The 25,365-nt window shown below is 43.4% G+C and overlaps 3 protein-coding genes across 7 annotated transcripts in view; 1 reads left to right on the forward strand and 2 right to left on the reverse strand.

Moving 5' to 3' along the window:
* The window catches only part of smc4 (structural maintenance of chromosomes 4), a 55,199-nt gene extending 53,089 nt beyond the window's left edge, over positions 1-2,110 (forward strand). The window contains exon 23 of the mRNA XM_079609008.1: positions 1,789-2,110. Within this exon, the coding sequence (XP_079465134.1) occupies positions 1,789-1,947 (159 nt within the window). The 3' untranslated portion in view covers positions 1,948-2,110. The remainder of the gene's footprint in view (positions 1-1,788) is intronic.
* trim59 (tripartite motif containing 59) lies at positions 2,105-7,999 on the reverse strand. Of its 3 annotated transcripts, none has more exons than XM_079609013.1 (2): positions 7,481-7,544; positions 2,105-4,384 (listed from the first exon to the last, which is right to left on the reverse strand). In XM_079609013.1, the coding sequence occupies exon 2, from the start codon at positions 4,368-4,370 to the stop codon at positions 3,189-3,191; it is 1,182 nt and encodes a 393-aa protein (XP_079465139.1). In that variant the 5' UTR covers positions 4,371-4,384; positions 7,481-7,544; the 3' UTR covers positions 2,105-3,188. The 3 variants fall into 3 exon arrangements, with proteins under 3 accessions (XP_079465139.1, XP_079465137.1, XP_079465138.1); XM_079609011.1 differs by lacking the exon at positions 7,481-7,544 and adding an exon at positions 6,634-6,904 and having other exon boundaries at positions 2,160-4,384; XM_079609012.1 differs by lacking the exon at positions 7,481-7,544 and adding an exon at positions 7,728-7,999 and having other exon boundaries at positions 2,166-4,384.
* Positions 8,000-8,362: 363 nt separating this feature from the next.
* Positions 8,363-24,684, reverse strand: kpna4 (karyopherin alpha 4 (importin alpha 3)). 3 transcript variants are annotated; one of them, XR_013797100.1, is made up of 18 exons: positions 24,231-24,684; positions 23,025-23,069; positions 22,829-22,918; positions 22,693-22,722; positions 21,901-21,953; positions 21,675-21,770; positions 21,508-21,593; positions 19,864-19,950; positions 19,049-19,218; positions 17,509-17,553; positions 17,303-17,434; positions 16,738-16,866; positions 15,445-15,549; positions 13,038-13,109; positions 12,789-12,951; positions 11,687-11,781; positions 8,711-11,159; positions 8,531-8,663 (listed from the first exon to the last, which is right to left on the reverse strand). XR_013797100.1 is itself a non-coding variant. In XM_079609015.1 (17 exons), exons 1-17 carry the CDS (start codon positions 24,297-24,299, stop codon positions 11,061-11,063), a joined length of 1,566 nt encoding a protein of 521 aa, XP_079465141.1. In that variant the 5' UTR covers positions 24,300-24,684; the 3' UTR covers positions 8,363-11,060. The 3 variants fall into 3 exon arrangements, 1 of the variants encoding a protein (XP_079465141.1); XR_013797101.1 differs by having other exon boundaries at positions 8,550-8,574; XM_079609015.1 differs by having other exon boundaries at positions 8,363-11,159.
* Between the last annotated feature and the right edge of the window lie 681 nt (positions 24,685-25,365).

A 25,365-nucleotide genomic window follows, 5' to 3' on the forward strand; every position in this document is an offset into this window, starting at 1 on the left:
TACTTATGAAAAGTCTTATTTTTACCTATGAAAGGTCTTAAATTTTAGATGACACTTTGACGACGTATCTAAATGCTTTCCAAATGAAAACTATCTAATTAGCGTACGTATTATTTTTATTATTCTATCTTTGTGGATTTGCTTGCATGTTCACGTGACAATTCGCGTCATTTACGGCAGTATTATCCTGCGTCTGTCTCCTGCACGCGAGAGGAGAGGATAAGAGAACGAGTAAATGTCAGTTCAATAGTAAGTTCATTCTTTGTGTTTAGGATTGTCTATGAACTATGATGATATTGTAATCATTGTTTAAACTACGTACGAGGCACCGCGAGTTCGAGCTGACATCGCGTTTGTCTCTCATGCTTTCACTGCGTGATGTGTCAGTGCAGTTATAGGTATGTCCCCAAATGAGTTTTTGTCTTATTATATTTATATCATATTATGTTGTTATATTAGAATATCACGAGCAAGAGTGCCGTTTTCCTGTGCACAATTGCAAATGTGCTAGTTATTTTATACAAGAGTTAAATTAACAATAAAGTTAACATTGTGTGTTACTTTTTATATTGTCAATATTGTTTGTTTCCCCCTTTATTTCGCCGACGAGAATTTCATAATGAAACTGTAGTCCAACAGACAGCGATTCTTTTTTAAAAACTGAAATCCGCGTTTTGAACGAATCATTTGATTCAATGAATGAATCGGCCGTTTGAACAAATCGGTTGAATAAAACTCCAACAACTCGCTTAAGACAGTGACTTACTGCCACCTACTGGCGGGTTTAGTTGCATATTTAAAGTACCCTTTAATTAAAATGTTAAATAATTATAAATAATTTCATGTTTAAATATTGAATAGCTTTATTTATGCAATTGCAAATTAAGTGTAAATGTAGTAATGCCAGTTCGGATGCTGCTTCTGTGTCACCTCTGCACTGCAAGGATGGATTTTAATGTAATTATTTAATTTGACAGTGATACGGTCTTATTCTAATAGAATTTAATTTGAATGTTAGAATTTGACATAAAAGGTGATGCATACCTCTAAATACGTTTAGAAATAATTTCCATATTTAGGTGAAAATGCCCCTGGAAATCAATTTATGGTGGCAAATATTGCCCCTTAATAATTTTTTTTATTTCAGTCACTACTGTGAACTGACCACTGCATAGATAGAATATGTTAAATATGAATATCTCTGTGAGTCTGCTGTCAACAACAGGCCTAAACCAGCCATGGTACCAGTACAAAATCAGTAAAATATCATCTAATTATTATCAACAAAACTTTGAAAATATCGAGATATTTTTGTTAATATTGCAAACCCCTAATGTACGGTATTAATTTTGATTTCTTCAGGTCTTAAAAAGGTCTTAAAAAGCCTTAAATTTGACTTTAAAAAATGTGCAGATACCCTGATTGATTGACAGCTGGTATTGGCATCACACATGTGGTCAGCGCTGAATTCAGGCTTAAACGGTCTACAATGTTTAGTGATCAGATCACTGAAACCACACAGTAGTCGTCCAATCTCTCCTGAGTCCCACTCACCGCACACATGACCGCTCTGGGTCTGCCACGCGCCACAACACACACGCTGCACCTGAGATCCTGCCATTAGCAGTGTGGCCGAACCCTAACTACTAAACTCAGTGCAAGCCTGAGAAATGATCAATCGTCATCAATCTGCTGAAAATCAGTGTAACCCAGTGGAATTGATGGGCATCAGTGATTCGAAGTAAAAGCAGAACAGTTGTAACTGTCGTCTTTCCTTCATCGTTTCAGGAGCAAACCAAGAACGCCCAGTTCATCATCATCTCGCTGAGGAACAACATGTTCGAGATGGCCGACCGGCTCATCGGCATCTACAAGACACACAACACCACCAAGAACGTGGCCATCAACCCCAAAACCATCGTCCTGCGCGAGGTCCAGACGGCCTGAACATCACTTCTCTCCACAGGTCCCATCCCTAATCTTCTGCTCTCCTTTTAACCTTTTTTAATAACCGGACTTTTTACTCTAGTATAGTAGGTGTGACATGCGATGTTATCATGTTCTCACTGCAGGGGGATGTTTTAAATAAACATTAAATTTGCTGTTTTGAGTTCTGTGCCACTCTTACGTCTTTACTACACAATCAGCACTCTGAGTTTGCTGACACTCCTGTCTTCAATAACCAGAAGAGTTTATTCATCTGCAGCTCTGAAACCAGTGAACATGATCTGAGCGACCACAGGGGTTAACATTCATATCTCTTTAGGTGCAAACAGTAAAGTACTTTCAGTAAAAATACATAGTAGCTATAAAAAATAAAGACTCAATGGAAAAAATAGGAATGTACAAACAGTCCATAAAAGTAGGATGAGAAGTAGATCCCAGATGTGTTGAAAGACGGATTCAGGCGTCTCATGTAGTCAGTGGGGTCCACAATGTCTAATACCGGCTGCAGTGCGGTCTGATGCATCATGGGTAATGTAGTTTATTTGTGCTACATGGTTACAGGAGACTGGAAAGCGTTCTTCTGAACTCAAGTACATAAGTTGTCTGAGCGGCCGGTGTTAAAGGGGTCGTGACAGGAGGAAGCAGGGTTGCCCTGATCTTCTGAGAGGTCATGTACTATAAAAAGAAGTTCAAGACTTCAAAAATACCATTTGTTGATATTAAGCTGCCAAAACAATTGTTAAAAAATACTGGTTTTATGTTTTTAGAGGTTTTTAAAACATCCATAACTCATTTATTGATACTTTTTTAAATGATTTGAACCTCAATGAACATGTTGAGACATAAGTAATGTTGTGAGCCCTTTAACTCTTCAGTTTAAATCCGTGATTTTCTGGGTATCCGTGTTTCCACTGTTATACGGTAGGGGGCGCTATTACACATCTAATGAAAGAGTACAGCATCCCCTGATCAACGCACAGGAGAATCAGAAGAAACTTGTGATTATCATGTGTGTGTGTAACATAACGTGAACATCAAACAACATATAAATCTAAACCGTCTAACGTTACTGAATGAAATGTGGACCCAGGGCTGAAGCCTTGAGGTGTTGATGGACTCGATCTACTCATCTGTGTTTTCATCATCTCTGAATCCGATCTGGTCTTTGACAAAAACACGTTTTTCTCAGCTTTTAGCTCAAAATATTGCTTTTTTATGAAAGTTTGCAGCATCTGGAGCGTTTAACGCCCGTGTAGTGTGTTGAGGAAGCGGAGCAGATGCTGGTAGATGTTCTCTACTAAAGTAGACATAAAAGTGTGTAATGTCACGATAGTGGTGTGTATGGGACAGAAGAGGAGCGTCCCGAAGCCACGGAGCGGTTCTTCAGCATGACGGAGAGCTGGAAACTCGCAGTGGTGTAAACACAGGCCTGTGAGCAGGATGATCATCATCATCAGGGCCGCAGCAGACGAGCGGAGGCGCCGGCGCGGAGCTCGACCCGGAGCCTGACAGCAGATCTCCGGCACAGGCCCGTCGCCCAGTCCTCTGACGCTCAGGCCGCACCAGTGCTCCTGGAGGAAGGGCTCGGCCCGCGGCGTCAGCTGCACACCGGGGATCTCCGGCAGCGGCGTCCGGATCAGAGCCTCCGCGCGCTCCCTCAGCTCGCGCACCGTCTCCAGATACACCAGCGCACTCTCCTCGCGCTCCACGCCGGAGCTGAGCGCCATCACCGCGCCGTGCTCCTCCTGGAGCCCCTTCAGCTGCTCGAGCAGCGGCTCGTACGCACACGCCAGCCGCGCGCTCGCCCGCTCCAGCGCCTGCAGGAACTCCTGCCTCTTCTGGGCCAAGGTGAGCTCCAGGCCCTGGAAGAACTGGGCTGTGAACTCGCGGTCGTCCTGGAGTAGCGCCTCGCTCCGCTGCTTCTCCAGCTGTAGGCGCTGTGCGAGCGAGCAGACGTCCTCCCAGCGCTCGCCGCTCAGCCGCTCCATCAGCCGGGCCTGTCCCGCGCGCTCGCTCGCGTGCGCCGTCTGGAGGTCGTCGATGGCGTGTCCTCGGTGCCGGCCGACGGTGAGGCAGACGCCGCAGATGAGCTGCCGGTCCTGGACGCAGTAGACGTTGAGCGGCTGCGGCGGGTGTTCGGGGCAGGCGGCGGAGCGGGGCCGCTGGTACTTCTCCACGATGGCGCTCAGGCACACGTTGGTGGGCAGCGCGTCCAGGCCGTTGGTGGGCAGCTCCGCCACGCTGCGGCAGCTCGGGCACTTGAGCGGCAGGCGCAGCGGACGCCACACGGAGACGTCCACGGACACCTGCATTACGCTCTCCAGGCAGCTCTTGCAGAAGGTGTGTGAGCAGGGCAAGACGCGCGGGTCTGAGAAGAGGCCGTAGCACACCGAACACGTCAGATCCTCCTCCAGATCATCCATGACGGCGGCTGCTCCTGCAGAGGGACGGGGAAGCGCATTAGTGTGTGTGTGTGTGGGCTCTCAGGCAAACGTACAGATAAACATGACATACTGAGATGAGACCTGTTGAACTGTCAGTGAAGGCTTGATTTTCATTAAAGGGGTCCTATAATGAGCTTTTCACAAAATGTAAAATGATTATCTGATGTCCCCAGAGTGTGTGTGTGAAGTTTTAGCTCAACATACCCCACTGATCATGTATTATCGCATGTTAAAATGCTCACTTTTTGAGGGTGAGCAAAAACACACCGTTTGTGTGTGTCCCTTTAAATGCAAATGAGCTGCTGCTCACGGAACAGGGGGCGGAGCTTCAAGAGAGAGCGAGCGTGTGTGTGTCGAACATTTTAAACTTTTAGCCTTTTATGTTCAAACGGGAGTCGAACAATGATGGAGAGACTCAAGAAGAAGTGACTAACATGTAGAAGAACAGGATATTTCTGAATGGTTAATCACTTCTTCTTGAGTCTCTCCATCTTTGTTCGACTCCCGTTTGAACATAAAAGGCTAAAAGTTTTTTTTTTTTTAAGTTTACGGTCGGTCACCAACTCTGAACTCTCTCAGGTTTCATTAAAACGGAAGTCTTACTCAGAGCTCGGCGTTAAGCCTTTCATGGGCTTGTCCTTCGCTGAAGTAAATCAGTCATTCACTCTTCAAAGTAAAACATCAGCTTATCGTGTGGTTCTGCTGTGATCTGCTGAACTATTTTCGCTACTACAACAGAGTCAATTTTGCATCTAAAATCTAAGTGTTAAACTTACTTAAAATCAGTGTTGCTGTTTGATCATAAACAACATCTGCAAAGTTATAACGTTCAAAGTTCAAAGCAAAGGGAGATATTTGCTTTTACAGAGATCACTTTAAGGACTACAACAAACGGCTGGTAGGGACTACAATGAGCTTCAGGAGTTAGTGACATCACTTACCCTATAATTTACATAAACCCCTCCCCCAGGAACACAATTTATAGATTATCAAGACAGAATATGCTAATCAATGACTAGAAGATAACTACAAAAGCTTCATAAATTCATCAACTAACCATTCAGAAATGTCCTGTTCTTCTACATGTTAGTTGATGAATTTATGAAGCTTGTGTAGTTATCTTCTAGTCATTGATTAGCATATTCTGTCTTGATAATCTATAAATCGTGTTCCCGGGGGTGGGGTTTATGTAAATTATAGTTATATATAATGAAAGTCATATGGGTTTGGAACATGAGAGCACTTGATGACTGAGTTTACTTCTCTCTCTCTGGTGAACTATTGCTTTAACAGGATTTTTCTTTTTGTTGGTTTTTAAAAGGTCACATTCATTCGAGTCTTTTGTCTTCCTTTTTCAGCCATTTACATGCCTTTGTATCCTGATCAAAGAGTCTTGTTTAAAAAAAAAAGTTTATTCTTTATTTGTTTTAACGCTATCAGTCTTGATGTTGCATTCCTGTAATTTCCACCATAGATTGATGGGAGATGTGGAGGAAATGACGTTTATCCTCATGCCTGTGCAGCATGAATGTCCACAATGTTAGTAAAATTAATTAGTGAGTGACGACACTGAACTCTCATGAAACAATTTTCACAAAGTCTACATAATCTATAATTTAAGAAATATGCTGTGAACATACACACGCACACATTTATATATTCCCGGTATTGCCCCGGTATTTCCAATGTTGAGAACGAGATACAACAGGAAGTCAACACCCAGTTAACAATGTTTGGTTCCCAGAACATTACTCTCCCGTTCCCAGAACAAACATTATAACGTTCCCTGTTGATTAGCTAGGAAAGTTTTACTTACGTTAATAGAACGTTCTATATCTCTTTAGCTTATAAAATAATAACCTTATTCCCAAATTTTTTATTAAAATAATAAAATGGTTCCCAAAAAAAAATGGGAACGTTCTGTGTTTACTGTGCACCGCTTAATCCAGCAGGCAAAACATAAATACAGTTAAATATCAGAACTTAATGTATAAATTAATTTAAAACGGGTTATGTCCGGTTCGTGAACGAATCGTTCTTTTGAACCGGTTCTTTTAAGTGAATCGCTCCACTAAAGCGGACTGAATCGTTCAAAACAGTTCACGTCTCGAGTCCGCGCTGATCCACAAGTTACTGAAGTTACTCGCTTTCGGTTACTCACATGCCTGACCGTCCCTTCGACTCTAAATACACCAGTATCCCGGAGTATACTTTACTCCAGTGAATCCAACAGTTCACTCACCGAGACATGTTGTGCTGAGAGAAGTGTTGAGCACGAGAGCTGAGACCGCGCATGCGCGCACTACCGACCGCACAGGTACAGGTTCCCGGATCACCAGTACAGACAGAGCCCAGAACTGGTTCCTCATACCGGTACCGAGAACCGGTGAGCTGAGCATGCGCGCGTTTCTCCAGAGGGACGAAGTGCATGTTCCTCAAGTATTTTGTTGAACATCAATGTAACATAACTTGTTCATCACATACTGTCTCTTCACTGTATTATTTTAAAGATTGAAAACACAATTAATTAATTGTAAAACTAAACATTTCGTTTTCAATCAACAATTGACGTAAACTCTTGCCAATGTTTTAAGGGTGCAAAGCGAATGTTTATAACGTGTTAACCAAAACATAACGTATTAAACATACTGGAGACATGTGACTTAGATTTGTTACTACAGGGTTCATTTTCAAATCATCCAAGATTATTATGAGGATGAGTACTATTATTTAACTGAAGTTATGATAACAAATGCCTTTATTTGAATGTATTTTTATCCGCCGTGATGATGGAATTGACCTCATTACGTAATGACGTAAAAGAACTGGTGAACCGGTTCATTGATCGAACTGTCCGAACGAACCGGTTCATTGATCGAACTGTCCGAACGAACCGGTTTGCGGAAAAGAACTGGACTTCCCATCATATAGTGACGTATTGATGTTGAAAATAACGTGACATTTGAAACAAAAACTAGCGAAAGTTCGTCAGACACCTTCAGCGTGCTATTTATCATACATATTAGGACTCTCAAAACTGAGAAACATTTGTATGTCTATTAAAACAGAAATAAGTGCTAAAAACTGACCGTCATAAACAGCAAGAGTCCCACCGAAATAAATACAGACACGCGCATGCGCGTCCTCGCTACTTTCCAGTTTCCACCAATCACATGTCTTGATTCAACACGTCTTGAATGCGACATGTTGCGTCTTGAGACGAGAAACGTGATTGGTGGAAAGTTGAACCGCGGTGTGTGTGTGTGTCCAGAGCAGAGCTGCTCGCCTAGTTGAGGACACTTAAAGGGAGAGTTCACTCAAAAGTTAAGTACTCACCCTCATGTCGCTCAGTCCCATTCGACACTCGTTCATCTTCTGAACACACATGACGATATTTTGATGAAATCTGAGAGGTTTCTGACCCCCTCATAGACCGCAGCATTGCAGCTTTCAAGGCCCAGAAAGGTAGTAAAGACATCGTTAAAGTAGTCCATGTGACTTAATGTTACGAAGCGATAAGAACACTTTGTGCGGAAACCCCCCAAAAATAAGACTTTATTCATTTTAAGGCACATTTCTATTCTCTGGCATTAGTATAATAGTGGCTCCTCTGCTGTGGCCTCATGGGATAGTGGTGTCCACTGGATCTATACCAGGAAGTAGATCATCCAGGCACTCATAAACTGCGGCTGTGGAATCAAAACTGTTGAATATTTTACTAGGATCCCATGAAGTAAGAGAACAATTGATAAGAATATTAGGTGGGTTTTCATTTTTAATTGCAGTTTAAATTGGGAGTGTTTTCAAAATTATAGTTAAAAAAATTAAAAGTTAGAATTCAATGTTATTTTATTTAAAGATTTTTTTGTTTGTTTGTGTGTATAATTATAATCCAGAAATATGACCTTAAGCTAAATCACTAAAGTTTGATGACAAACTTCAATATCTGAAAGTTTGAAATAATGTGAAATTAAGATTTTACTCGACATTTTATTGACTTCATTTCATTGACATGTTCTAGCACATTGCTGGCATATTTTATAGCATAAGTTGATAGCATTTAACAATGTTAGCATATTTTATCAAGTTGCTCACATGTTTTAATGGGATTCAGCGAGTAGCAGGCGTGTTTCTTGCTAACATTCCTAGCATAAATGAACATAGCTAACGTTTTAGCGTGTTGCTAACATGTTTCTAGAGTGATTTAACTTCGCTATCATGACTTAACACATTGCTAGCATAAATGAACATAGCTAACGTTGTAACGTGTTGCTAACATGTTTCTAGAGTGATTTAACTTCGCTATCATGACTTAACACATTGCTAGCATGTTTCAAACATGATTTAACACAGCGCTAACATTGCTACCGTGTTCTGCGTGTTGATAGATATAGGGATGTAGAGTAAATACGTGTTTGAAAATCGAGGCCCTCAACAAGTCAATGGGATCTCCTGTAGCTGTGATCATCAGGGTCAGTCAGAAAGCCTGGGATCCGTGTGGCGGCTCGAGTGCATTCATCCAGGAATATGGGCTCAGGAGCAGCAGATGATCAAGCCAACATTATAAACACACTATTATTCCCAATGAACCCGATATAAAACTGAATTACCCTCAGAACACAACCTTTCAGTTGAGAAACTTTACTCAGTACTTTCACATTGAGAACAGTAGCCATGAGGACAGTGCAGATACCGGAGCGTCGAGCCCAAGACCCGGAGCTGATGGACCCGGCCTCGGAGAGATCACACTTTCCAGATCCAGAACCTAAACAATACTAGTTCGGCTCACAAATATAATAATTAAGATTTAAAAAAGAAAAACCAAACAAATGGTGAGCTGAAAATAAATGTACACTTTAAAAGGCCAAAAACATAATTACCATTTACATAAGATTAATCTGCACTGCTGTACGGTCTAGGAGATCGAGTCACAGATCTATACCACACAGACACCGGTGAGCTGGATGAGGCCCACTCACTTCAAGAGATTGAGAGTAGGTGTCTATATAGAGCAGTAGTTTACACTTAAAAGGCCAAACACATAATTAGCATTATAGGACCTCTGTTCAAGGATCTCTACAACACACACATCTCTTGCAGTGAGAGTTCGCTCCATCCAAATCACAGGTCTCCGAGTAGGTGTCTGTATGGAGAGATTGCGCTCGGGTCGGAGCGCTCCTCCTCCGCGAGTCATGTGACGGCCAGCTGAAGAGAGGCACCACTGCGACACCACGTTTGAATATTTATTTGAGTAGGTACAGAGCCCGCGGGTCTATGGCCAGCAGGACAGGTACACCATCTATTTGTCTTCTTTTGAAACTACATATTTGCAAACAAGGAATGCCGCTGGGGAGGGGAGTAAAGAAACCATAATAATAATAATATATAGCCATGGAGAGGCGCTGCAGTACCGCTCCACACAGCCGGGGGCGCTGGTGTTCACACACACGCCTGCAGTGCGCGCCGCTGCCGGCAGGAACAGGGAGGGCGTGACGGCACAGACACATTACAGTAGGTACTTTGTTTTTAAAAGAAAATGAAAGAAAAAACAGCTTACACTTACGAAACTAAAACCCACTAAAATGAACTATGCTGCAGTTGAGCACATGCAGAGGATATGTGTGTGTGCGGCCGCACGCGGTCACGTGACCGCTCGGGGGGGGGCAACAGTGCAGCACATGTATTTACACCAGCACTGGGAAATTAAAAGCAGACGCGAGGGAAGACGGACAGAAAACAGGCGTAGGGGAACTCTCTCTCTCACACACACACACACACACACACACACCCCCGACCGGTCGCCCTCACTCAGTCCAGTGTCATCAGCATGAAGAGGGGAAGGGGTAAAGTCATGGCATTGTCTTCTTTAATCACTGATGCCGAGTCCAGGTGGGGTTATCTTTTAAATCCATTTAGTCTCCTCTCTTCCGGGCTACTCCACAATTTGCCGCTGAATTGGTCACTTCCACACGCCGGTTGATTTTCCCATGTCGACTCGTTACATTCAGTCCTGCATCTCACCAGTCACACACACACACACACACACCATTCACTCGCGCACATGCAGCACAGAGACGTTAGCGTGACGCCGCTAGCGTACGGGAGAGGGCTCTGGTCTGCTGGGTCCGTTCTCCAGCACGTCAGATCAACCCCTCAGGGGTCATTCACACTCACTCACACACACACTCGCTCACGCACTCCTCAGAAGTGTGTTCGTGTCTCGTTGTTGTTGATGAGGTCCTCAATTATCGTCCTTACCTCAGGTTGCTAATGTGAGACGTCTTGGTTACTCCCATTGGTTGGGTTTGGTTTGTTGGACACACACGCCAGGCAGTTCTGGTGAAGTTTGCTGCGAGCGCGTTCGGTTCAGATGGTGGTGTTTGGAAACGCAGTCTTCACCCACTCACTCTCACTCGCATCGCATCCACTCAAAGCCATCATCATCATCATCATCATCATCTCAAACGCCGACGGGACGCTTCCTTCGGGAGGAACTCGGCTCAATTTCTCTTGGGTTTAGATGCAGCTGGATCCCATCAGCCAAGCACAACGGACCTAATATTATCATCATCATCACACGCTCTCTCTCGCTCTCGCTCGTTCGCTCTAATTATTTTAATGTTGAACAGAGTGCTGCATCACAAACAAAACTCCAGGAGTCCCGGGCCTCTAGAACTGGAACCCTTCTGCTGGCACGTTGGTGGGAGAACTGAAGTTGTACGTTCCTCCTTGGATGGCTTCGGGAACCAGGTTGGAGTCCTCGTCGATCTGAGGGAGACAAGCCAGCGGGTCAGTGAGGGGTCGCCTATACTCAACTCCTTTACATCTACAGTGCTCAGCCAATAGTGTGAGTTTGGGGCGTGGCTAGGGTTGAGGATCGCTTCAAATGTGAAATATCACTGTAGTTCAGTCAAGAACATTTTATTTGTTTATCGTGTCTCCTGTTGTGTGTAGAGACGCATCAGGGACATTAGGCCGCTGTCACTCTAAGAGCTGCTCAATATAGTGACTCACGCCTGCAGCTCTCGTGCTTTAACTGTTTAAAGTCTTAGTCTTTGTGAGGATTTCAATAAATGCTCAGTTGAAATGTACATTTCTGAAACTGACATTTACATTTTATAACAAGTATTGTTCATCAGAGTCGAGTCTAATGAGTGACGCCATCTAGACCTGCGCTCGCCTTCAGGAACTGATCAAACTACTGGTGTCAATGGTTTTCTCAGAGATAAAGTCGTGTGTGTGTGTGTGTGTGTGTGTGTGTGTGTGTGTGTGTGTGTGTGTGTGTGTGTGCTTACATCATCAGATGAGAAGAACTGATCGATGATCTCATAAGCCAGTTTGTAGATGTCCTCATTCTCATGGTTCTGCAGCTGCTCGATTTTCTCCAAACCTGAGCAACAAATGAGGATCAAGATCTTCAAACACACTCACAGCAACTCCGTGAAAGCCACTCGACTAACCAGAGGTCGTCAAATCACACAACAACCGATTCAGTTCATTGTAATATCTTGCGTTCATGCATTTCAAACATTTATTTTTAGGATTACATTTTTGCAACCTAGTTCACAAACATGCTAAACTGAATGAGTGGATTTAATGTCTTTAGTAAATTTAACATTAATTTAATTCACTACTAAAGAGAAAGGACGTGTGATAAACCAGACGGGGCTTCATCTGGACATGATGATGATGTTTATGACTTCAGCTGGCGGATGTAGTGCAGATGGGCGATACGGAGATATAATGTTCCTCTAGAAGTGAACAAGTTTGATATGTTAATGCACTAGGCAGAATAATAAACAACACTAACTGGAGGCGTAGTATTGTGGCAGAAATGTGGGATATTCAGATCAAACTTTATTATATTATTAATGAAGACATTTAAGTATGTTTGCTATTAAACTATAGTTTTTGTGCATTTGAATTAAACTAAATGTATGTGGGCTACTGTTGTTCATAAATCCCATAGAAACATTAGCTACGGTTTAGCGGCTGCGCTGTATCTTCAACAGAGCCTCAGATGTTCAGTAGTGAGAGAAGATACACTGAGGCGCCCACATGTCCGTCACGACACATTAAAGAGCGGCAAACGCCATTTACTGGAAGAACTTCATGATCAAACTGACAATGAAAAATGATACGGTGTTTCGTAACAACAGTAAGATAACGCAGAGCTTGCTGTGATCATTGTGTTCGAGCGCTGTATTCGTCTTGTGTACGTGTGAGAGACAGAGATTCGCGGGCGAACGCGTGTACCGTTACACCCCTAATTACCATTTAATCAAATGTTGTCAAGGATTAAAAATTAGTTTGTTACATAAGGTGAAGTGAGGTTAAGCTCAACAATGGGCCAGAGCTGGGTTTGAACACCGTTACACCCCTAACACACACACACACCTCCGCACTCCTCGATGAGGTTGGCGATGGTCTCGGCCTCATCGTCGGCCATCTTGAGGATGTTGCTGAGGCCGTCCAGCACCACCTGCACCACCTGCGCGTCTTTGACCGTCAGCAGGTTACAGAAGGGAGGGATCACCTGCTGCTGGATCAGGTACGCCACCTGCAGGACGAGCACACACACACAGGTCAGCACCCCGCTCCTCACACACACACACACACACACGTGTCCAGCGGCGAGCGGCTCACCTGATCCTTTCTGCCGCTGATGGTCAGGTTGCTGATGGCCCACGCCGCCTCCTTCTGAGTGCCGAAATCTCCCTGTGAGAAACACACCAGTGACACAATGAGCCGCTTCACACACACACACACTTACACCAGCGATGACAGGAGTGTAACAATCACACTACTGCAATACATGTAGAAGAAAAAGGTTCAGACAGACGCAACTCAGCATCAAATATGGTAAACCCAGATCTCCACACATTTGAGCTTCCAGGTCCAGTTAATCAATTAATAAAGTACTTTAAACTTCAGTTTTAAACATTTTATTAAGAGCGCGAGTGTCTAACGTTATACTGTATTTTCAGCTAAGGACCAGGAACACCAGATTTAGCATTTGAGTGAACCGTACTTTTTGGCTCGACAGCTTAATTTACTCGTCACTTAAGTTACTCTCGTAGATGACTGACCTCATGTGACACGAGCGTATCGTTACAACCCCAAGTATTCCCATACTTTTGAGCAGGCTGGAGTCTATTGGAATTACTGGTACGGCTTTAAGCTGGTTTCCTTATCTCACAGATGTCTGTACGCATTCAATTTGTACAACTTAAACGGTTTAAATCAAAACCCACTTGTTGTCGTCACTGGTGTTCCCCAGGGCTCGGTTTTAGGACCTCTTCTGTTTATTTTTTATCTTTTACCTATTGGCAGGATTTTTAGGAAATATGATATCCATTTTCATTATGCCGACGACACCCAACTTTACCGGTCTTCTAAACCTTCTTCAAAGTTTCCCTCTTCTGCTCTTGGTGAGTGCTTAAGAGAGTTAAATTGGTTTAAAAAAAAAGTGAGTGAGTTAAAAAAAAAAAAGTAATTTTCTAAAATTGAACAGCAGTAAAACAGAGATTCTTCTTGTTGGTTAAAAAAAATACAATAAGTCAAATATTTTTTCTATGGAAATAGATAACTGTTCTGTTCCTCTATCGAACCCGGTCAAAAGTTTGGGTGTCATTCGTGTCTTTTGAGTCTCACACTAACGGAGTTCCCCGTTCTGCATTCTTCCATATCCGCAATATAAGTCGTCTGCGTCACTCACGAGCACTGCTACACTTCTGCATGCTCTTGTAACATCCAGAATCCACTAATGTAATGCTTTGTTTTATGGGATTTCTTCCAAATCTCTTCATAAATTACAGTTAGTACAAAATGCTGCCGCTCGAGTCATCACCAAAACTTCCACTTCTGAACACATTTCTTCTGTTTTACTGAAGTTCACTGCAAAAAATACTTTCTTAGTTAGTATTTTTGTTTTGTTTCCAGTCCAAATATCTAAAAATTCTTAAACCAAGAAGCGTTTACTAGAGAAGTAAAATGACATAAGAAATTCTATTTTGTTTTAAGATAAAAAGAAAGTAATTTAAGTAATTTTTGCTTAAAACGAGCAAAATTATCTGCCAATGGGGTAAGCAAAAAATTCTTGGTTTCCATTTGAATTAAGATTTTTTTTCTTGTTTTCCATTCAAATTCAGATTTTTTTGCTTACCCCATTGGCAGATAATTTTGCTTGTTTTAAGCAAAAATTACTTAAATGACTTTCTTTTTATCTTAAAACAAAATAAAATTTCTTATGTCATTTTACTTCTCTAGTAAATGCTTCTTGATTTAATCATTTTTAGATATTTGGACTGGAAACAAAACAAAAATACTAAGTAAGAAAAGCATTTTTTGCAGTGTTGCATTGGCTCCCAGTTAAATACATTTTAAAATCTTACTTTTAACTTACAAAGCACTTAATTTGGCTCCTTCCTATCTTCAAGATCTTTTTCATATACACATTCCTTCCCAAACTCTAGGATCTGCTTCTGCACTACACTAGTTCAGCCACGCACTCAGACAAATACTATGGGATCTCGAGCGTTTGGCTGTTCCCTATTTATCCTCTTCCTGTAGAGGCTCACAACAGTTCCAGTCTCTCAGATTTTAAATCTCGTCTTAAAACGTATTTTTACAGGCAGGCTTTTATGGGATTTAATGTTTGTTGCTGTACTGGTTTGATTGTTTAATGTCTTTTTAATGAATTTTGTAAGGTGTCCTTGGGTGCCATGAAAAGCGCCTTTAAATAAAATGTATTATTATTCATTACTTCAATGAGCTCATCGTTTCTGCCTTAAATGTTAAATTGAATAAATTTTTACCCAACTGATTGTGTGCATTTCTGAAACCCATAACTCAGACAGTTTCCTCTGATAACACATCACTCTACATTGTATTGTGGACTCATGCATGTTCTGTGAAGCGGCTTTGAGACGGAGTGTATTGTGAAAAGCGCTATAAAATAAATGTGAACTGAACCCTAATTGACAACATTCATCATTGATTGATCAAAACTAAACGAGTGCATCACGAGTGTTGGCGGCGACGGGTCACCCACCTTGTCCAGCAGCAGAATGATCATGGGCACCAGATTGGCGTCGATGACGGCCTGAACCTGCTGCTGGTTCCCTGCGGTGATGTTGGACAGGAACCACACGGCCTCCTGCGGGAGCACACACACACACACACACTCAGCACAGCGGCGTCAGGCCGGATGACGGGGTCACGCGTGTGCCGGCGGGCGGATCAGACCTCAGGGCGAGCGTGAGGTTCACACACACACACACCTGCTGAGGGCGAGGCGCTGGCAGAGGAGCTGAGGGCGAGGATGATGATACTGAGGCTCTAATCATCGGCCAGGCCGCGGACAGGCCTCGCGGGGGCGGCCCGCCTCAGATGCACTCCTGTATCAGCACTGGTGTGTATGACACCCGCACCCGTCAGCCACTCACACACACACTCACACATTACTCTGAGCTGAACATTAACACATGCTAATCTGAACACTACTCAGGCGTCACTCGTGCCAGCGCCACACCTCAGCTGTCATCATGTCCAGCACGTCTCATACGCCAGCATATTACAGGAGCGCAGGACTCGACATCAAGCCTCTCGTGCGCTCGTCCTTCAGACTCGCTAACCTTCTTTAGTGAATTTGTGTTGTAAATATACTTTATTCTGAAGCAATGTTCTCATCTGTGTTCAGTCAGCTTTGATGGATTTAAATCTGCATATTTATGATATTTTAACCTTTATAAAATGGCATTTTTTCACAAATGACTTTAATTTTAATATTAATTAAATTGGTAAAAGCCCTATAGTGTCTTCTAATTTAATTTAAGTCATTTACACGGATAAATTACAACTGCATTAAATAATGTTATGAGATTAATATTTTTTGAATATACAAATAAGAAATGTTGGAAAGGAGGAGAATCGTAAAGATGAAACTTTCCCTGTTACCAGTAGGTGGCGGCAGGTGACCGTTTTAATGACAGTCATTCAATCATTCACTCAACAGATGCTCGTATGTTAACTGAGTTTCTGCACGCTTTGTTTCCAGTTCTCCTCATGAAGCGGAGCGAGGCTCAACCTTGTTACGTCACTACATAATATTATTATTATTCACTATCCATCGCCACTTACACTGACTGCAGAATCACTCTTGTGTTTTGCTGATTCTCTAGTTATTTGTTGTTGTTATTGAAGTTAATCCGGCTACTTGTCAGGATGGGCAAGTCAAATTCTCCTTCACTTGCCCCTTCCAAACTTCCACTAGTCCCGGACAAGCGGACGAGCGTTAAAGTCGAGCCCTGGAGCGGATCCTGACATTGTCCACATTTCCAGTTACCTTGTTGATCTTCTCTTTGGGGTGTGTGAGGAGTGCTGGGAAGTGTCCCAAAGCATCGCAGTTGAGCACCACCTGAGTCTGTTCATCAGTTCCCGTCACGATATTCCCCACCGCCCGCAGCGCTGCCGTCTGAAGGCAAAGAGCAGACCGTTATACAAATAAAGTGCAGCACATGCAATGATTTTGGTCACTTTAACCATTGAAAGGATCCTCAGACAAAGATATCCATTTCCCCCACATGAATATATGATTGAGCTGAAGAACGAAAGCTGTATCATATACTTGGATATTTACAATATCACGCTCATAGCCGTGTGAAATGCCTCTATAGCTTTAATTTTGAGTGAAAAGATTATCTTATCAATAAAATGAAACACTAATTTCACATATATTGTCTTTCCATAAGTCAAGCACTTTTCAAGTCTCTTTTCATAAATATGGCTTTTTTCAAGGGTTTTCCAGGACTCAAAGTGCTTGAATTTGACTTTTGGAAATGTAAGCAGCTTGTAGAGAGAACAGGTCTCATGTCTCTGAAGTCACATCAACACAAAAGGCTCTTCCATACCTGAACTTTGACCTCCTGGTGGCTCAATAAGGGGACGAGGTACGGCACGATCCCGGAGTCGATGACCATCTGGATCTGCTCGTTGCCGGCGTCAGTGAGGTAAGACAGCGCCCAAACCGTGTCCACCAGGATCTGCACAGAGCTCAGAGTTAAACCAGCCCGCCACCTGACACCGCTTACAGTCACATGACCAGGGCAGCACTTACGTTGACGTCAGTGTGGTGAATGAGCACACACAGCGCCGGAAGAATCTGTGTGAAGAGACGAGAGGTTAGCCCAGTTTACACCAGCAAACACACCAGGGTTACGTTTACAGAGACTGTCATGAAGTGTCAGTGGCGTCTGCATTCACCACATCGAGCACTCGGAGCGCCCGCAAACATGACCACATGGCCATTTTTATGTGGAAAAAAAAAACTTGCATCACAATAAGTTGTGAAAACATTTGGCAACTTATTTTTATTAAGTTTACTGACAACATGTTACAATGTTTAGCTGCATGGTTACAACTGCTGGCAGGTTACTGTATTTATTATTGCTTGACATCTTAATTTTTATAATTATTAGTTACAGTGGAAACATGTTAAAAAATAAATCACTAATGCTGAAAACAGAGAGCCCAGGCTATTTTTATTAAAGGTTAAAAATAACAACTTAAATGAAATATAATGTTTTTATTATAATAATTTAGTGATACAAGTAAAAATATAATATGTAGCCTAATATAGTGGACATATTTAACAACTCTATAGCTCATTTTTCCAGCCTATAATTGGTCATTAAATTGCTTTCCTGATGTAAATGTAACTCATGTGACATTGTTCTAGCCGACCTGTTTTATTGACTTCTTACCGCGGTTGAAAAACACTGGTTGATCCGAGGCATACATTTCGGTAAGTTCGGGTTTATTTACTAATAGTAAAGAAGAGTTAGAGTTGATCGGGTCACGTGCCGCTTGAACTGAGGCGCTACAGAGATCTGTCACGTCACATTTACAAGCGCCAAAACGGTATTGTTTGAATTGCGTAATAAAATTGACAGAATCTGAGAGCTGATCATTTATTTGATATCAAAAGTAACCCCTGCTCTGTCTTGTCTTTCGTTGTCAGTGTCCTCTTTGCTCCGCGTTTTTTTCTGCGTGAGGAAATGGATGTGTGGCGTGAGAGCGTGTGGTAAGGGCCAATTGCGTGAGTCTCACGCTCAATGCGTGACAGTTGGCAGCCCTGGCAATAGACTGCTAAAAGTGATATTATCTCAGTTTAAATGTTCAATACTGATCGCCAGCTCCAGCGAGGACTTGATGAAGAAAGCTCTGAATCAACACACAGGTTTCCATTTGTCCTAATCATTGGTCATCAAACATGTGTCCAGTACTGCAGCGAGCTCATGGTTTCTGCCTTTAACAGTGTTCAGAGTAATACACTAGCTAACTGCGGGATAACTCTGTTCTGAAACACAACTCCGTCTCCTCTGATAACATCACTCTACTTTGTATTGTGGACTCATGCATGTTCTGTGAAGCTGCTTTGAGACGATGTGTGTATTGTGTACAGTGCTAATCAGGAGTGTATAGGTGGAGAGAAAGCAGCTCGCAGGACATTTAAACGTGCCGACTAGAAACAGACAAAATATATATATATTGTTTTAACACATTGTTTAAAGTTAACAAAGAAAACCTTAAGATATAACAATCTTGTTGAGTAAGCCCGATCTCTGGCAGCTCGCAGTGACGCGACACACTCGTACCTCCTGGATGGTCTCCATGGGCGGCGGCGGGTCCTTGTGGCGGCACAGGTTGACCATGACCCAGGTGACGTTGCGGAGGAAGGTGATGGGGATGGAGGGGCTGATGAAGGACAGGAGCGGCTTGACCACACCCAGACTGATGACGTAGTCTCTGCACTGCGGGCCGTCACCTGTAACGGCACAGCTCGTCAGCGACCACCACACGCGCGCGCCTCAGCTTCAGCCAGTGCTGGCGGCAGACCCACGCTCATCTCACATCAACCCCGGGCATGTGGCTTTAACAGCGGCGCCACTGTGTGCGGGTGTGCTCACTGGTGATGTGAACACGTGTGTGTGTGTGTGTGTGTGTGTGTGTGTGTTCCTGAGCCTCGCGGGGAAGATGGGGAGGCTACACTATCTTTGACTTTCCTAAAGGCTTTGACATTGTTGAATAAACACGAGCGCTGACCGCTACAAAGTCAAGCGCGGCGCGGGTGTTTTATATGAATGCGTCTAAGAAAAGTTTCAATGTTATTTTCATTTAATTGAATCTGGCACCTCTGTAAACCGCATGTGTGGGACTTCTCTACAACACTCACTCGTGACCGTAAACTGGGCATAATATTGGAAAAGGCCGTGATATGAATGATTGGTGCTGCCGCCCAGCACTAGCTTCAGTCGCTCCGCTCCGTGAGTGTGAACATCGCTCAGGATGAGAAACACACGACTGCGAGAGGAGTGGTGTGGCGATGACCTACCATCACACACCGCTACACCGACTCGTGTCTAACCGCATCAGCTCATGCTAACGCCCCAGTGCGGAGAGCAACACTTACCGATGATGTTCCCCAAAGCCCAAACCGCCTGCTCACACACGTTCTGATGAGGGGAGTGCAGCAGCCGCAGGAACAGAGGCACCGCATCTACACACACAGAGAGAGAGATGAGAAAACACACACACACACAGAGAGAGAGAGATGAGAAACACACACACACACACACACACAGAGAGAGAGATGAGAAAACACACACACACAGAGAGAGAGAGATGAGAAACACACACACACAGAGAGAGAGATGAGAAACACACACACACACACACACACAGAGAGAGAGATGAGAAAACACACACACACAGAGAGAGAGAGATGAGAAACACACACACACACACACACAGAGAGAGAGATGAGAAACACACACACACACAGAGAGAGAGAGATGAGAAACACACACACACACACACAGAGAGAGAGAGATGAGAAAACACACACAGAGAGAGAGAGATGAGAAACACTAGCAGATGGAGTGTGTGAGGAGCTGTACAGTGGGCCGGACGCTGACAGATATATGATAGAGGAGCTAGTGCTGTGCTCGGCTCTGAAACACAGTTACACCGCAGCCTCTGAAAGCTTGAGCGCGGGGTTAGCGGCCACAGAGAACTTCTTCAAACGCCCCGATACACTTCAAGCAAAACCCAAGAACGAACTGACGTGACGTTATTTCGCACTAAATCAGCAGATGCCCCGAAACTAGTGTCGCGGAGCGGGCGTTACGGATACATGGTGAAAACATTTTAGTAATCAAAAATCATGTCAAATTAATCAAAATCACAAAACTTATTATAAACAAACAAACTTTTTTTATTCTATGACATGTTTTTTTCTTCACACAAATTCAGTGTTTTTTCAGGTAATCAAAAGAAGACAAACATTTATTTTATTATTCATATGAAATTAAACTTTTGTCAAACACATTTCTGCACAATGAGCTTTACTGTCAAATTAAAACATGGAAGAAAATGTGTGATTATTCCTTAAATTTAGTTTTGATCAATGTATTTTTATTATTACATTGAAATGTAAAATTAAAATCTAAATTATACTGTACAACAGTAATATATATTTCTGTCAGGTTAAAGCAAACTATTATTTTGACGGGTTGCCGTGAAGGTTTCTGTGCGTTTATGAATGACGTTAGTTTCTCTCAAATGAAGCGGTTAAAAGCTCACGAAGTGCCCGAGCGCATCTGGAGATGAAGTTCACGCATTAGTGTCCTCATATAGGCAAAAAACAGCGCTAGCGTCATACGTGCTTCAGAGTGTGTGTGTTGTAAATGAAACTGCGTGTTGTCTGCAACGCTAGTCTTTATCGTGATTTGTAATGAACTGCGGTTCGGCGGGGCCGTCCCCAAAAACAATGGTGGGGAAACGCCTTCATCAGTGTGGGGGGCGGAGTCAGATGTTCGATCGGTTTCACCCGTAAGCGAAGAACTAGAGAACTTCAGCTCGAGTATCTCGGGGCCTAAAGGAGTCCACGGCTGTACACGTCACCAGCGGATGTCAGCTAACACTGCTAATGCTCCTGTCAGTTTCTGCTAGCTCAGCACGCGAGTGTGTGTGTGAGTGTGTGAAGCGTGCCCAGCACAACAGCAGAGGAGGAAGCCGAGACACGTGTCCAGCTGGAGGAGCACAGGGTACGTACTGGACTGCACCACGGCCTGCGTCTGCTCAGACGTGCCCGACGCGATGTTGGTTAGAGCCCAGGCCGCCTCGAACTGCAGAGACGGGCTGCACAACACAGAGAGAGAGAGAGACACATGAGCACCAGATATACACACACACACACACACGAGCGGGACTCGGTCTTACTTGTCGTCTCTGTCCAGACAGTGCACCAGGATGGGCAGAATCCCGGACTTGATCAGGTCGTCGATGGGAGGGTTGCGGTCGCTCGACAGAAGCTTCCTGCGGGACGACAGAGCATCATCACACACACACACACACACGAGTTATCGCCTAAAAGCCTTGCCCGTGTGGAAGAGAAACTCCCTGTTCAGACGTTTGACAACATCGCTGATGAATGAGCGTCACTCACCTGGCGGCCTGAACGGCGCTGAGCTGAACGCCCTGGTTATCACTGGTGGCATTCTGCAAACAAGCATCACACACACACACACACCTCGTCATGTGGAGACCAACAGGTTAAATGATCATGTACACACACCTTCACCAGAGCAGCCGCTATTAGAGTGAACCTCACGAAACGCCGAGCGTCTAGCCGATGAGTTAATCCAGATTCAGTGTGACTAAACGTTAACAGCCCTACTCAGGAGTTATGTTCTTAATGATCACACGTACAGTACGATTGAAAGGTAACAATGGAAGAGTGGCTTTCAAAAACCCTCAAGATTTTGAAGAGTTGAATCAGAAATGTGTTAGATACTGCACTATTTTCACGTGACACGCAACAGGATGTGAAATATTTACGTTGTTGATTTAAAAGCACAAACATTCAGAGAAATCAACCTATATAAAGATGTTACACTGGGAAACCTAAAGCCTTTAACACGGAGAAGACGCATCAGAACTGTAAGATACCGCACTACTTCCATGTAAACGTGAAATCGGTCCTAACTATTTTTTTGAAGTTTTAAAACTCATCAAATCAACCTAGGCTATATAATGTTACACTGGGACTCTAAATATGAAAAAAGTCCTAAAAGTGGTTTCATTTTCATTATAGAAGAATCAACTTAATTGTATTGCAGAGGAAATAAGAGCCAGACATGTCTCATGAGATTCACTCACTAAAAACATTTCTCAATCATCAAAACCACATTGTGCACATTTTTAAACACTATTTAAAAAATAATAATACACGACTTACCTGCACAATTGCTTCAAGCGAAGTGTTTTGCTATTGAAAGAAAGAAAGAAATTGTTACACCAATAATTACTACAAATCCGTTGAGCATTAAACCCTGAAATCCCCTGACAGAGAGAGAGAGATCGGCAGCTCTTACGGTCCTGAAGTCCCCGTCGGCGTCCGAGTCGTCACAGATGTCCTCGTGCGGGACGTTCCTCCGCTTCAGCAGGTGCTCGTCTCTCTTATTCTGCAGGAGAAACACACCCGCTGCTCAGAGCTGCTCACACACACTGCATCTACAGTGTAAACACTACTGACCTGTCAATCAAACACTGCACTGAGACAACCCTTACCTTTCTGAGCTCCACCACCACTTCTGTGCGCTGTCTTCTCATCGTCTGTACAGGAGAAACCAGAAGCATCATTACTGATCATAACCACACACACACACACACACACACATCACGTCAGTCTACAGATGATACACCCGACCTGAACATTTTAGCTATGAGGAAACAAAATCATTCTACATGCATTTCCAGCTCTTCATGTCATCCAATCTCTTATTGCCTCAAAAAGAAAGATGCATAAGATTGTTATTTTCCTTAACACACCTGGACGACACACCTGTTAAAAGTATAAATCACAGCATTAAAGTCATTCTTCATTCCCTGAATCCAGCACAAAGCCAAACATTAATCAATACTTTAAACACGTTTAGACAAGAGTTCTGACCAGCTTCTTTGGTTTAATGCTGATCTTCAATAACACAGTGTTGTTTTTCACGGTTTTCAGTCGGACTACTCGGTTGTTGAAAAGGGTGTTCCTCAAGGTTCAATCCTGGGACCTCTTAACTTTCCCTATTTTTTCAAAACGACCAACCTCAAGTGTGCTCTAATTGTTCGTTACATCTTTAAGCCGATGACACTGTTATTTACAGCCCTGACTGGGATTTGTTACACACTCGGGACTCTTCCCAGACTTGTTTAGACGCGAGGCGCGGTGTTTTGATGTGCGCAGGGCGCTGTTTGCGTGAATGTGACGCGGTTAAACAGAGATTAACTACTGGTAACTCACAAACACACACGACACGATAGTTTCGATCACTGCAAACACACTGCCTATTAATAATCTGCCCTTTGGCGTGCCTGCAGCCCGAGCACGCAGCAGAGAGGCGTCTGGGGATGTTATTGTGCAGCAGGCCGAGCTCATGCTAACACTCACTGCAGGACTCACACACGACCACACACACACACACCGAGCACAGAATCACACATCACGACTCAACAGAGCACATCTCCGCGCTTGCTTTAAAGACTGATGACAAATACACACTTTAATGGAGAGCTGCGACGCGCGTTAGCTTAGCTCGAGGCTAACAGCGAGCTAGCCGCGCGGCTAACACCTTCACATCACACGTTTGGCTGATTCAACCTCTCTACTCTCACATAAACGCGGAGATCTGAACACGCGTCGCGTTATGGGAGCTCGAGCGCGGAGGATTGCGCGATTATTCGTGAAGTGTCTGTAAATCTGCTCGACGTCACACGCGTCTTTACCTCCAGATCGCGCCCTTTATTCTTGAAGTTCTTCAGCCGCTGCTTGTCCAGTTTCTCGCTGTCGCTCATGTTTGCCGATGTGTGTGGGTATAATCTTTAATTTAGAAGTATTTGCAGTTCTCTGGAGCTGAATATGTTCGCTCGGCTCTTGTAGACACCGGAATGTTTTATGCTAATGAGGCGCGGTGTATGCTGGGATTGCCGGTGGAGCGGCACCGCCTCGCGAGGCGTGCGGAGAATAACGGGGGAGTGCGGGACGCGTTATATTATAACACTATAGTGTGATTGCGTCGCGTCCGCGAATGAAGCGATTATCCCTGTGTGTTTTGTGAAGGGAAAAGGCTTCTGGAATCGCCTACAATAGAATATAGTTTGTAACGAATCTGTGTCTGCAAGCTAGTGATGGGAGAAACGAAGCTTTTTAAAGCTTCGAATCAATTGAACCGAGTGCGTCGCCAAATGATTCACTGTTCCGAAGCGTTTGAATCGCAGACGCTGGTGACCCCTGCTGATCAGAACAGTGCAAAACACGGATTAAAACACCCAATTACACATATTTTATTGAAAGTAAAATCTGTCAAATGCAATTAACTAATCATCTAATAAGATTAAATATCATCTGTCTGTATAATATGTATTCTTTCATGAATTTCCCCAATGGGTTCACAGAGATCATCGCCCCCAGCGGCAATTATGACGTAAGAAAGCCCCGTTTTACTGAAATCACGTGACTTTGGTGGTTTGACACACGCGCCGAGCAACTGATTCGAAACAACAGATTCGTAAAGGTTTCGTGAAGCGTGTTTCGAAAGCGCGAACAGTAAGAACTGTTATATTTTTAATTTAAAAAATTTCACGACTGTATTTAATTTGCCGATTTATCATCATTATTATTATTTATAAGTTTATAAGTCGTCAGGAGGCAGTGTAATGTCTCCGGCAGGTGGCGCTCTTCGTTTGACGGAAAGCCCAAATTCACCTTTGCCAAAACCTGAGACATCGCTCGGAAGGAAATAAAACGAAACGGCAGATTCGCCTCCAGATATCAGATATGATGCAGTATGCTTTAAAACTTTATATATTTAATATTTTCTTCTTCTTTTTTTTTTTTGCACTGAGTAACTTAATTCCAAAA

This window comes from Phoxinus phoxinus (genome assembly GCF_949152265.1).
Source record: "Phoxinus phoxinus genome assembly, chromosome: 4".
Taxonomy (NCBI): Eukaryota; Metazoa; Chordata; class Actinopteri; order Cypriniformes; family Leuciscidae; genus Phoxinus; species Phoxinus phoxinus.